Here is an 11,731-nt window from a genome sequence, read left to right as displayed (position 1 = left end):
AAGGCGTGGGAGACTATCCAGGGCGGCGGCGGCAAGGCGCCTGTCATTGCCCAGGACAACCCCGAAGGCACCGCCTGATTTGAGTTATATTGTCGAGTTGAATCCCACCGCCGCCTCGTCTTAGAGGTGCCACGAGAGGTTCTCTTTTCCTTTTGTACATACCTATTCCGCAGGTTGCCTTTTTGGACCGCGGTTGTTTGGCGTTGGATTGGGCTATAGGAAGGCATGTCTGTTCTTTTTGCGACACACAAGCGCGGTCATTTCTTCGCTGGACAGGATTCGGAAACGGTTCTTTTTAAGATCTCGATAATATCATAACATGGGGCGAGACCCTGCCGAGCATACTACATCGTGGCTACTCCTCTCTCTTTACCTACGTGATCGATCATGTTTTGGGCGAGTGCGGTCATTCCGGGAATACTGAATACTTCAGACCACCTTTAATCCCTCGAGAGTATATACTCGTGGCAGGCCAGCATGGCACAGCTGAGGAACCGGCGGACTAGGGCACGTGACAAACCTGCAGCATTTCATTTTCTCTCTCTTTCAATCGACTTCTTCAGGAGAAGTGTCTCTCGGTCAGGGACCATGACATTCGATGTGGAAAACGTTTGTCAGCTTCTCGCTGCGATGGGACACATTGACTAGTCCATTCTACACCACTAACTACACCCTCATGCATCACTCTCTGCCGTAGAAAAGGTATTGAATATCCTGGAGAGACATTCTACCCAGCTGCTTGAACTCGCCCTCGTCCAGGGCAGCATCAACCATCCGACGCTTGTTGTCCTGGATATCGACAATGCGATCCTCGATCGTATCCTTGACAAGGATACGGTACACCTTGACTGGCTTGCGTTGACCGATCCGGTGGGCACGGTCGATTGCCTGATTCTCTACAAAGTAGTTGAAAAAGGGATCTGTTTGACATTGGGGGGTTAGCATGGAGCATTCATTCCGTTCCGCGACAGACATCAACAGGAGAGAGAAGAAGTTATCACCACAAGGAACAACACAACTGCAAGGACTTACCCATGATAATGACATGGTTGGCAGCAGTGAGATTGAGACCAGAATTGCCAGCCTTGATGGACACCAGCATGACCTTTGTGTCAGAAGTGGGATCCTGGAATTCCTGGATGGCAGCATCTCGCTTGTTACGCGACATGCTTCCATCATATCGGCAACACTTGATGCCAAGGTGGTGCATGATGGGGATCTCGAGCAAATCCAGCAGGAAGGTGAACTGTGAGAAGACAAGGGTCTTGTCGCCGCTCTCTTGGATGCTCTCAAGAATTTCACAGCATTTGTCAACCTTTGTCGACGGCATCCAGCGTGTCCTGAGATACTCCATGTAGCGATTGTACTCGGTCAAGTTCTTCCTCGCCTCCATACGGAGGCTCTTCAGAGTGTATGGCTCGACCTTCGTCAGTTTGTTCTTGCCCTTGCCTTCTCGCGCCTTGCCTTTGGTATTGTTCTGCTGGTTGTTTCTCCCGGGTGCGGCGGCAGTCGAAGGTCCAGGAATGACCTCGTCGCTGCTGCCTACATCCCTCCCGCCAGACATTTGCACGTCGCTCTCATTACCCTTAACAACGACATCTTGGATGTTTCCGTTTCGATCGGTCTTGTCCTGACCGGCTGGACCTGCGGCAGGCTCTGCAACGGATAAGTTGTCATCGCCGGCATTTGAAGGTGTCTCGGAACCGAGTTCGGTCTCGGGCATATGAACAGCTTTGAACGCTGCCAGATTGATGACGTGCCTTGTGTTGATTTGACCGCGGCACTCGGGACACTTCAGAGGCTTACGGTCGTCGCCAGCACGAAGATGATTCTCGTCACAGGCTCCAACGAAAGTTGCAAAACATTCCCCACAGCTGCTGTGACCGCATGGAAGAACAATAGTCGGATCCATAACTGCGTCCAGACAGATTGGGCATGCGAAACCTTCTCTGCATGTATCCTTCAGACGTCTGACCACATCGGCGCCCAGCGACTTGGCGAGGGATATCATCTGGTCTCTGGTCGTCTCAAATGTGCCGACGTAGTCGATGTCTAAGTTAAGATGTTGGTGACAACAAGCTTGTCGCAGGCGGAGAAGCAAGACCAGGACATTTGAGTAGTTCCTGCCCACAGTTCCGGCGCTCAGATACTGGTCGAACGTGACCTTGGTCTTGGCCTCTAGGGCGGTGTAGAACTCTCGCTCTTCCTCGTCGAAGACAACATGCACGACTTCTTCCGTCTTTGGGGGTAACGTGAGGAGAGCCTTGCCGTCAAGCATGGATGTCTTCATTCTGCGAAGCATAATGGATTTCAGAAGGATGCGAAGTGTTCTCAGTGCTTTGTTCTTGGCGGCCTCTGAGACATTTGCGCGAGCTCGGTCAGACTTTGGAGTCAAGCAACCAAACGCGATGGTGAAAGAAGACTGGCAGGAATAAGGACGAATGTTGAGGAAGCGCAGGAGGGCCCACAAGTCGAAGACTCCATTCATCAGAGGCGTTCCAGTCAGACACCAGCGATGAGTGGCCCTCACCCGCGCCGCTCCCGCAGATTGGTACGTGAAGGGGCTCTTGATGCACTGGGCTTCGTCCAAGATGACACGGTAAAATCTACTCTTGGGGTGCATCAATGGACAGCTTTTTGCCAGATCCTCGGAGGCGGCAGGGTCTTGACCAGGGTGATCTTCTTCCCAAGTCTGAGATCTTTTCTCCTCGGCGCTCAGCTTTCCGTAGGATGTCAAGACGACGTCGTATTTGCGCATCGTCTCAAACGTGGCCGCCTTGCCGTGGTATAGCAGCACTCTCAACTGGTGTCTAGGGTTGACCTTCTTCTTGATCTCGATTTCCCACTGCTTGATCAACGCAACCGGCCCGACGATGAGGTTCGTCTTGATCTTATCAGACGACCGCCGGCTGACCATCAGGGCCAGGGTCGAGATTGTCTTTCCAAGACCCATATCATCAGCGAGGATGCCACCCTTGTTGTTTCCCTCCTCACTGTCTATCATCCACCTTAACGCGAGTTGCTGATGAGGGTACAGAGGGTATTTCATGGCCTCAGGGGTGCCGACGTGATCTTTTACTGGGATATCCTCATCAGGCCTGATGTTTGCCAGGAGGTCCCGGATCTCTTCTGCCGTCTTGTCAAAATCGGCTTTGCCTTGCGTATTTTGACCTTGGTTGTCTCGTGAACCATCAAGGAGGTTCTCGAGGCGGCCAATGCGGAATGGCTCATCCAAGTCGGTGCTGCCGGTAAGATCGATCGCATTCGCGATGGTGGAACCAGGAGTGGCACCGCTGGCAGGGTTGAAAGCAGTGTTTGGTGTATTGGGGTTTGGAAGACCGTGAATGGGACGATACAGGCCTGAATCTAGCATTCCTGGGCGATGAGAGTGAAGACCAGGTAAAGCAAAAGTACTGAGTCCAGTGGAGAAACCTGGGGCCGCATTGGCTAAGCCGGTTGTGGTCGAAGCAGAGGACCCTGGGTCTCTGGAAAAGACGAGTCGTGGTTGACAGAGAAGATCACTTTGACGCAGGCGTTGCTGACGGGCAAGAGCTGCTTGACTTGCCTGCTCTGCTGCTGATGCGCTGTGAAGATGGGTCGGAAGGGGGCGAGCCGGATGGCCCATTGCTAGGTCTCCATTGGTGCGCAAGCCGAAGGCGTGGTCTTCGTCGTCGTCATTACCGTCGTCAAAGCCTTCAAAGTCGTATGCGCCAGGCATGCGATTCTGCAGAGGCCGCCCATTCGAGGGACCAGCACTTGTTCTACTGTTGTGAAAAGCGGTTGTAGGTACGCTTGGGCTAGGAGTGCCTCTGGCCCACTGTTCGCTCAGGGCTCTGGCTATCCTCGCATCTTCCGTCTCCTGCTTGAGGCGGGCAAGGGCTGCTTGCTGATTGTTGACAATCTCTTGGGCATCACTATCATTGAGGTTGAGGATCACTTTCACGTCGGCGAGGGTGAAGTCGTTGTCGTCGGTGTTGGTGGTAATAGTGGCCGTCTTGTGTGACTTGTTCTGGTGGCTGTTACTATAGTCATTACCGAAGCTGAAAGTACGAGGACGCTTGGCCAGGTTGGCATAGCTCGCGGTGCATGTGCCAGATGTCGACGCACTCGCAGGAGTGGAGAGGCGACTGGGACCAGCGTAGTGGCCATCTCCGTCGGCAAACGAGGTCGAGCCCGATGGCTTGTTGTTCTCCTTCTCGGAGGGCTCTGAATCCTTATTCAGCAGTGGACTAGGTGGCGACGTAGGAGAGATTCAAATGATAGGTACCTTGTTGCCCCATCGCCCTGAGACGTTGGCGGAGAAGGTTGATAGCCTCTTCTGCCTGATGAATGCTTTGTTGGGCTTCGGCTTGGGCTTGGGGGTTGCGGCTTTCCTCAAGCTCGGTTATATAGTTACGTAGGGAGTAGAGCTTATTCCTGACGATTTGAGGGTCGTCAATGGAGCAGTAGTAATTGTACAGATCCCCCTTGTCGTATGCGGTGGGGAGGATGGGAGGAGCCATCTTTTCAAGATGCTACTGTATGGTCCACAGCTGGCGAGATGGAGCTGGGTTGCCTCGGAATCAAACGGTACGAATATCTGACGAACAGGCAATTAGAGTGTGCACGCGTGTGCGTGTGTTGTACAGAAGAAACCCAGGTGCCTCTCATTTATGCCAGACTGTGTCAACGCACAGTCTAGCCCCCAAGGAGGATGTTATGTGATGAGGCCCACTGTAGGTAGAGAACCATGAGAAATAACCAGAGGATAAAGTCGTAGCATGGCGTGCAAGCTTGCGATGAAAGTGTAGGTGTGTGAACGGGAGAGAACAGGAGAGGGGCACCAGGTGTAAAAGAAGGGAGAAATTGCTCTTAGGCACCTTGCTCATTTGCACTTGTATAGAACAATGTACACAGGGAAAGGTTGAGGCGCGTTAACCCCAATGCGCGACTGGGCGATTTCCATTTACAGTAGCAGACAGGGCGGCGAGCTGTAGGCACATTGGTGGGGCAGAGCCTCACATACAGGGAACCCCCTGCTTTCTCTAGCAGCCTGTCAACCGGGTGCTGACCCCTATAACTCTAGCAACAACTTACTTGTCCCAGCGGCATAGCTTGCCGTGCTTGCATATTCACTACTGTGAGGTACTTAAGTAGTAGACATGTACTAACATGCGCTGGCTTCTTGCAGGCACCATCTTGTGTGATGTAGCTCTCATTTCCCTCATGCCAAGCTGCGTTTCTATTTGCTTCCCTTGTTATGTAATAAAGTTTGGTCACTGAGACATCACTTGTTGTTTTTTCTTTGGTGGGGGCGGGTGGGGCGTTCGAGGCGCGTACCTGTGTGTAGCACTGGAGAGAAGAAACATCCTGGAATAAGACCTTAGGAGGCCAAGAAAACCACGGGGTAGACACTGGAGCAGTGTCAAACTATTTGCTAAGCTGATATGCTGCCAGAGAAGGAGGGTGAAAAAGAAAGAAAAAGAAAAAGCATTTGCGCATGCATGTTTGGGCTTCTCCGGATTTCCAAGAAGGTCTGCTCCTGAGGAAATATACATAAGCAAGTAAAAATGCCAGTCTCTGTTGCACGATGAAATTTACCACACCCACAGATGAAGCATAAGAAAGTGCAGGAACAGAGCCATTTTTTCTGACTCACACTTGGAATTCGTATTGATACATTTATGAAGGGATACCCAGCATGTAGCAAACCGAAGTGTGGAAGCCTAGCTGGGGATGCCAGTGTGACATGAGTGTACTGTATGGTTCTGCAGGCATGTGCTAGCTCATCTCATATTATTGCTTTTATCACACTCCGTCTAGCAGCCTGACCAACACAATAAAGGGGCCCCACCGGGGGAGGGGGGGAGTTTTTGATACAAAAAATTCAAGGGAAACGAAAGATTTTAAAGGACAGATTTCTTAGGAGCTTGAGTGGCGTGTTCGCAGGAATAAAACAAGAAGAAAAGAAAAAGAAGGGAACAAAAAAGGGTATGGCATGATCTTCTTTGTGGATGCTGAGCCTCAAAAAGTCTCTGAACAGATTGCAAGGGTCAGAGCATATTCTGCAAGCACAGTAAGCCTGCATAGAATAGTGCAGACCAGCTTCAATAATGCCAGGCTGAGATCTTTTGGGCTTTCGATGTAGTGACATGTTGTGTGGCGACCCTCTGCTCCCTGATGGTAAATCTGCTCTCAGACGAGAGATGCATTGTCCACTTTCACAACTGGTAAGTCTTGTCATATGAAGAATACAAAGTGATATTTCAAAGATGATATATGTCATGACATAACATATCATATCGAAGTACGTATGATCGCTGACCTAGGTGGGTGACTGTGCCTCTCGTAGGCTCTTGTGTGATACATCATTGATCTCCACCTCTCATGATCTCGAAAGTATACTCATGGTACATACATCTCACATCAATGGCTGTGGCAGAGTTCTGCTTTGAGAGAACCCCCGCTTGTGGTTATCCCGGGTCTACCATACCATTCCTGCATGACACTGTGTTGGAAGCACCGTCCAAAATGACAGTGGACATGAGAACACAGAGGCATCCAATAGCACAAGAAAATAAATCAATCTATTGAGTGAGCCCAGCTGATTCTGTGGACCAACACGGGAAATACCGACCGATAAGGGGATCAGGCCTTCCCTGCTTCAAGTTCAGTCAAAACAGACCCCAGGAAGTACTTTGCTTCAGGGTTGCTTTCCAGGTCCAGAGCATCAACCAGAGCGGCATGGAATCTTCCAGCTCCAGCTGTGTGCAACCTCACTACAGAGAAGCAAATTTAATGAACTGGCTAATCAAGTAGGTGAAGTGCAGAGCTTGAAACCCAAATGATCCCGTATCCATTCTGCTGAGAAGCACCTAGCCGAGACATTTCAGTGGGGAGGGTCGTATTAGTGTGTGCAGAGTTGGTGGTGAGGGGTCTGGCTTGACGAGGTCACATAGATGGGCAAAATCCAATAAGAATTCAAAAGCACCACGTTGAATATTGCATCTCGTATCCCATCCGGCCTCTACAAGAAAAGCAGAAACCCCTTGTCCGTTGAGTGAGGGGTTGTAGGGGAACAGGGAATATCTGTTGCGGCTTCGGAATATGAAAAAAAGGTTGGCAGTGTTACAGGGTCTTCTTTTCTCGGCATACTCGAACCATGGCAGGATAGTCTCCAGAACCAGGCAATTTGTCACGAAAGGTTGCATCCCGAAGTTTCTTTTGATCTTGTTTTCGTCTTCCTTTTCTTCTTTCTTTTCTCTCTTCTTCTTCCTCCTCAGACAGGGTAGTGGTCAGTCAGGTCAAGTCAGCCTGCTTTTGCCCAGCCACCACAAACAGATATCCACCGGTTTGTCGCAGGCGCCGATGCACGATTGCGTCAGCGACCTCAGTGGAGAAATATGCCCCGCGGTCGGTGTCAAGACTGATTGTCTACTTAGCTTGGCAGACCTGGTCTGGGATATGCAATATCTGTAGCACGGGACATGCAAGCCTCCTTGATGAGTACATACGTTGGACAGAGCCTTCTATTTGCCTTAATGTTTTTTATTTTTATTTTTATTTTTTTAGGTTATGTGGACACACTTGGAGTTGAAGCACCTACACTCACGGTGTTTTTCTCGGTAAGCATTCACTCGCCTCCAGGGGAACGGTTGGCTGCTCTCTGCTGCGTCGCTGCTGGGCTTTCGACTTTCGCACCACCCACCCCCACATCCCTGTGCACACAGCCAGGTTGGAGTTGCCCCACCGCCTCTACTGTGCGCAGCATGTGAAGAAGCAAGGGCGGCCCCCTCCCCCTCCCCTTCTCTTCTCTCGTTTCTCGTTGGCTGGGAAGAGCAGGACATGTGGGCTGGTCAGCTCTAAATACGTGACGTCGGATCTCTCGACAGATAGGGCCTCCACCACGGCCCGCTGGGTCAGAGGATGGGGCCTCGAGGAATCCTCCAGCTTTCCAAGATAGCAGCAAACTCACCATACTCGTCTTTTTTATGCAGGGTGTCGATGCACAAAAGAGGATTTCCTTTGAAACACGCACACACGCGAGTAATATCATGGCAGTCTTCAGAGTATCGTTGACGAGAGAATTCTCTTCTGCTGAGATTTGGATTCGCATGCATGTACATGCAAAAGGAAGAGGGGTCCAGTAGGGGAAAGAGAGGCCCGTCAGCAGTATTCTAATTAGTAACAGACAGCGGATCTCGGATCAGGCTCCGCCCACGGCAGAGGGGATCATCTGCAAGTTCTCTTCTCACACACCAACCTGGGCATGACCGTGATCAAGTGCCATGTTAGCTGAGGTGGCACTGGGCTGCTGCTACTGCTGCTACTACTACTGGTGCTGATGGCTTTCCCGAAGATGGTTGGAGGGACAGGTGTTACAGCCTACTTAAGTAACATCATTTATGGTCAGTCCAATCGTTGCTCCACACACAAGACGCGCGCAGACTGCAACGATCGGGCGGTCCAGGGGTGATGGTGACTGGGTCTCGAAGCATGGCAGCATGGCTGGGGGGGAACTTGACTGCGGGTGGTGATCGCAGCAGTGACCCACCGTCGACCAGTTGCAGCAGTCGCTTTAGCTGTAGGATGACGACGTTTCTCCCAGGGTGGCTTGCCGTGGTGCCATGCCCAGGCAGTCAGTCAGTCAGACAGTCACAAGCAAGATTCATCTTCACCTGGACTTGGTAGCAACCACCTTATTTTTTTTGTCAAAAGACTACTCTCTATGCTTCTCTAAAATCCCTCTGATTTGAGGCTCGACCTATATATCGCTATCCAAGATTTGTCAGATAAATTGACCGGATCAGGAAGGCAAAAAGAAAAGAAAAGAAAAGAAGACGACTAAACAGGCAGTGGTCATACAGACAAGGCCAAGCCCCCATCGGTCCAAGGATTACCGGCCTCCTCCTCTTCCTCCTCCTCCTCCTCCTCCTCCTCCTCAGTAAGACCAGGCGTGAAACTCTCGACGAACACTCACTCCACAGTTTCCAATTGCAAGTCTGGATCCAACTCCCTCTCTCCACCTTTAGGTCCCTTCCTTGTTCCTACGCTGCCTCACTTATTTTTACCTTGCTTGGGCTGATCTTTTTCCACCTCCTCTTATTCCTGATTCTGGACCCCTTCTTTTTCTTCTTCTTTGTTTTACCTTTTTTTCCTCTTTGCCCTTCCTCAGCCCAATTTTGCAACTCGGTCTGTCCTGTGCTGTCCTAGTCGGCACTTGTGAGCCTGGGTTGGGCCACGTCTTCGTGCGTCTTCCGTCATACTACTACATCATCACTTGTCCTTAAAGAACGCAACCCCTCCTCGTCGCCTAAGTCTGACGATCACCTGCAAAGGAACCAGGCCTGATCAACATAGCCCTAGGCCACAATTTCTAGCCACCACCACGAGGATATCCGACGGGAGCAGCCCGAAGCCAAGGGACCCGAAATAAGGGCTCTTTTCTTCGCGTTCTTGAGACCGTTCATTCAGCCCGGGGTTGTCGTAAACCATCACCTGCTAGCTAGCCTTGCGCCAGCTTAGCTATACTAGGTCCGCTGTAGCCTGTCTGTCACGCTTTGTGTACGTCTACCAACTTGATTCCCAACCTCGAATCCATTTCAGCACGACCTGTTGTCTAACCTCAATTTCCCAGTGCATCGACACTTCATACACATATATACACAACATATTATCCTCTGTGTGTCTCCAAGACCGTACTATCGGAATCCGACCATCATCTGGTCCACCCTCGAGCGGCTGACGCCCAACCCCCGTCCCCAGCTGCCACTACTGCGTCATTGTCCGTCTGCACATACACACAAAAAGTCACAATGCCCGATACATATCGCCGCTACGAAGAACGGGACGTCTACTATGAAGATGACGAGCCTCCCAGGAGAGGCCCCCCACCCAGGAGGGGTCCACCACCTCCTCGCGGGGACGAGGAGTTCATCTATGAGCGCCGAGAAGAGAGGCGGACACACAGCCCCAGCCCCATGCCCATGCCTCGTCGCAGCGCTCCCGAGATAGCCATCCGCGAGCGCGAGGAGGTCGAGTCACGGGTCCCCGCCTTCATGCGCGAGGATGGTCGCCGCTCCGAGGCCGGTGCTCTGGTCCTGCGCCAGCGTGACGTCGAGACCGTCGAGCGGGCCAGACCACGACCACGTTCGCCGTCGCCTCCTGTCTTTAGAGAGCGGATCGTCACCAAGACAAGGGCGAGGAGCATGAGCCCTGTACCACAACCACCGCCGCCGCCACCTGAAGTTCGCGAGCGGGAGGAGATCCGCGTCATCGATCGCTCCCGTGAGCGGGTGCGCAGTCCCAGCCGCGGACCGGCCCTCGACAGGGTGCGTCTTGGTACTCGCTTCATCGAGCGGCCCGAGCGTTCTCCCAGCCCCCCTCCTGCTCCTCCCAGTGGTTTTGAGCGCGAGCGTGTGCGCACCAGGATCATCGACAGGGAGAGGTCGCCATCTCCCAGGCCGCTTCCGCCACCCGAGGTCGAGAGAAGCAGGCTCAGGATCGTTGAGCGAGAGAGAGAGCGTGTGCCTACGCCTAGCCCCTCGCCTCCTCCTCCCCCATCCCCTCCTGCAGTCATTCGAGCCCCGACAATCGAGAGGGAGGTCATTACACACTACAGGGACATTGATCATGGTGAGTCTTGCAACCTTCGTGTTTTTTCTTTCTTTCTTTCTTTCTTTCTTGCTTCCTTTTCTTTTCTTTTCTTCTCACTTCCTGTCTTCTTTTCGTTGTCATGTGATCCTTGAGACAAACGACATGACCTAGAAACCTACTAACGTTGACAATAAAACAGGACTTGTCTTAGCACGCCCGCCTTCGCCACCACCTGCTCCACGGAGTAGGGTGGAGAAACGAGAGACGGATATTGACATCTACCACAGAGGCGGCGACACCGAGATTGATATCACCAAGACACGCTCCCAGTCCCGTCCGCGTGCCCGCTCCTCCTCTCACGAACGGCCTCGACGAGGACCTTCTTCTGCTATTGCCGAGCCGCCTCGCCAGCAGCGGGGAGGATACTACCACGATGACGAGATTATGATCTCCTCAGGCCGCGACAGGCTCAAAGTCGACATCGAGCACGAGCGGCGAAGCTCATCCGCGCGGCCGCGATCCCACTCAGCCGCTCCACCCTCAGAGTACTATGAGGACGAGTCGGAGCGCATCACAGGCCGCATCGACTCGCGTGGCGAGATGGGTGAGGCCTGGCACGGCAGAACAAAGGACTGGACCCTTGTCGATGTGCCGCCTGGTACCGAGAGGGTCCGCATGGATGGTGTCGGTGGAGGCGCGGCCGAGGTGACTTGGCAGCGCTACAACGGCGCCCGCAAGGCCAAGTTCATCGCCGAGCGTGACGGTGCCCTCGTGCCTGCATCGCCGCCCACCTCGTCCTCCAACACTACCGTCATCTCTGAGCGTGACTACGACAGGTCAGCACCAGCACCGCGCGGTGGCGAGCGAGACCGCCTGAGCGTGCAGATCTACGACAAGGACCGCGAGCGCGACTTTGAGATCGAGAGGGTCACGGATAAACGCATCAGCCTGAGGCCCAGCCTTCCGCCTGCACCCCCGCCAGCTGCTGCCCCCAAGACGAGAGACATGTGGACCGAGATCACAAAGGATCTCGTTGTGAAAGAGGCCGTCGAAGAGCTGGGCTATGATTACGAAGAGACCGAGTTGTTCTTTTACGTCATGCAGTACCTGAAATATGTGAGTATATAGATTATTCTCTTACCTCTTCAATCTCTAC

At 52.6% G+C, this 11,731-nt stretch overlaps 2 protein-coding genes across 2 annotated transcripts; both read right to left on the bottom strand.

The window, feature by feature from the left end:
• Window positions 1-600: 600 nt before the first annotated feature.
• M406DRAFT_81901 (uncharacterized protein) lies at window positions 601-3,151 on the bottom strand. Its single transcript, XM_040926023.1, has 3 exons — window positions 1,571-3,151; window positions 1,033-1,477; window positions 601-920 (listed from the first exon to the last, which is right to left on the bottom strand). Exons 1-3 carry the CDS (start codon window positions 3,047-3,049, stop codon window positions 682-684), a joined length of 2,163 nt encoding a protein of 720 aa, XP_040779632.1. The 5' UTR covers window positions 3,050-3,151; the 3' UTR covers window positions 601-681.
• Window positions 3,152-3,988: 837 nt separating this feature from the next.
• On the bottom strand, window positions 3,989-4,766 carry M406DRAFT_354966 (uncharacterized protein; the record flags this gene model as incomplete). The annotated part of the gene is made up of 2 exons (XM_040923046.1): window positions 4,268-4,766; window positions 3,989-4,206 (listed from the first exon to the last, which is right to left on the bottom strand). Coding segments are annotated over exons 1-2 (453 nt in total), but the record flags the coding sequence as incomplete, so codon positions are not given.
• Between the last annotated feature and the right edge of the window lie 6,965 nt (window positions 4,767-11,731).

The sequence above is a fragment of the Cryphonectria parasitica genome (genome assembly GCF_011745365.1).
Source record: "Cryphonectria parasitica EP155 unplaced genomic scaffold M406scaffold_2, whole genome shotgun sequence".
NCBI lineage: Eukaryota > Fungi > Ascomycota > Sordariomycetes > Diaporthales > Cryphonectriaceae > Cryphonectria > Cryphonectria parasitica.
Note: the sequence above shows the minus strand (reverse complement) of the source record. Positions and strands in the feature narration are given on the sequence as shown.

Bases quoted from the DNA above. Each gene is read 5' to 3' on its own strand.
- M406DRAFT_81901 (XM_040926023.1), bottom strand. From the start codon at position 3,049: ATGAAATACCCTCTGTACCCTCATCAGCAACTCGCGTTAAGGTGGATG. The intron at 1,478-1,570 runs GTGCAAATGTCT...AACAACCAGCAG, and splicing joins TTAAGGGTAATGAGAGCGAC to AACAATACCAAAGGCAAGGC. The intron at 921-1,032 runs GTAAGTCCTTGC...AATGTCAAACAG, and splicing joins CAACCATGTCATTATCATGG to ATCCCTTTTTCAACTACTTT.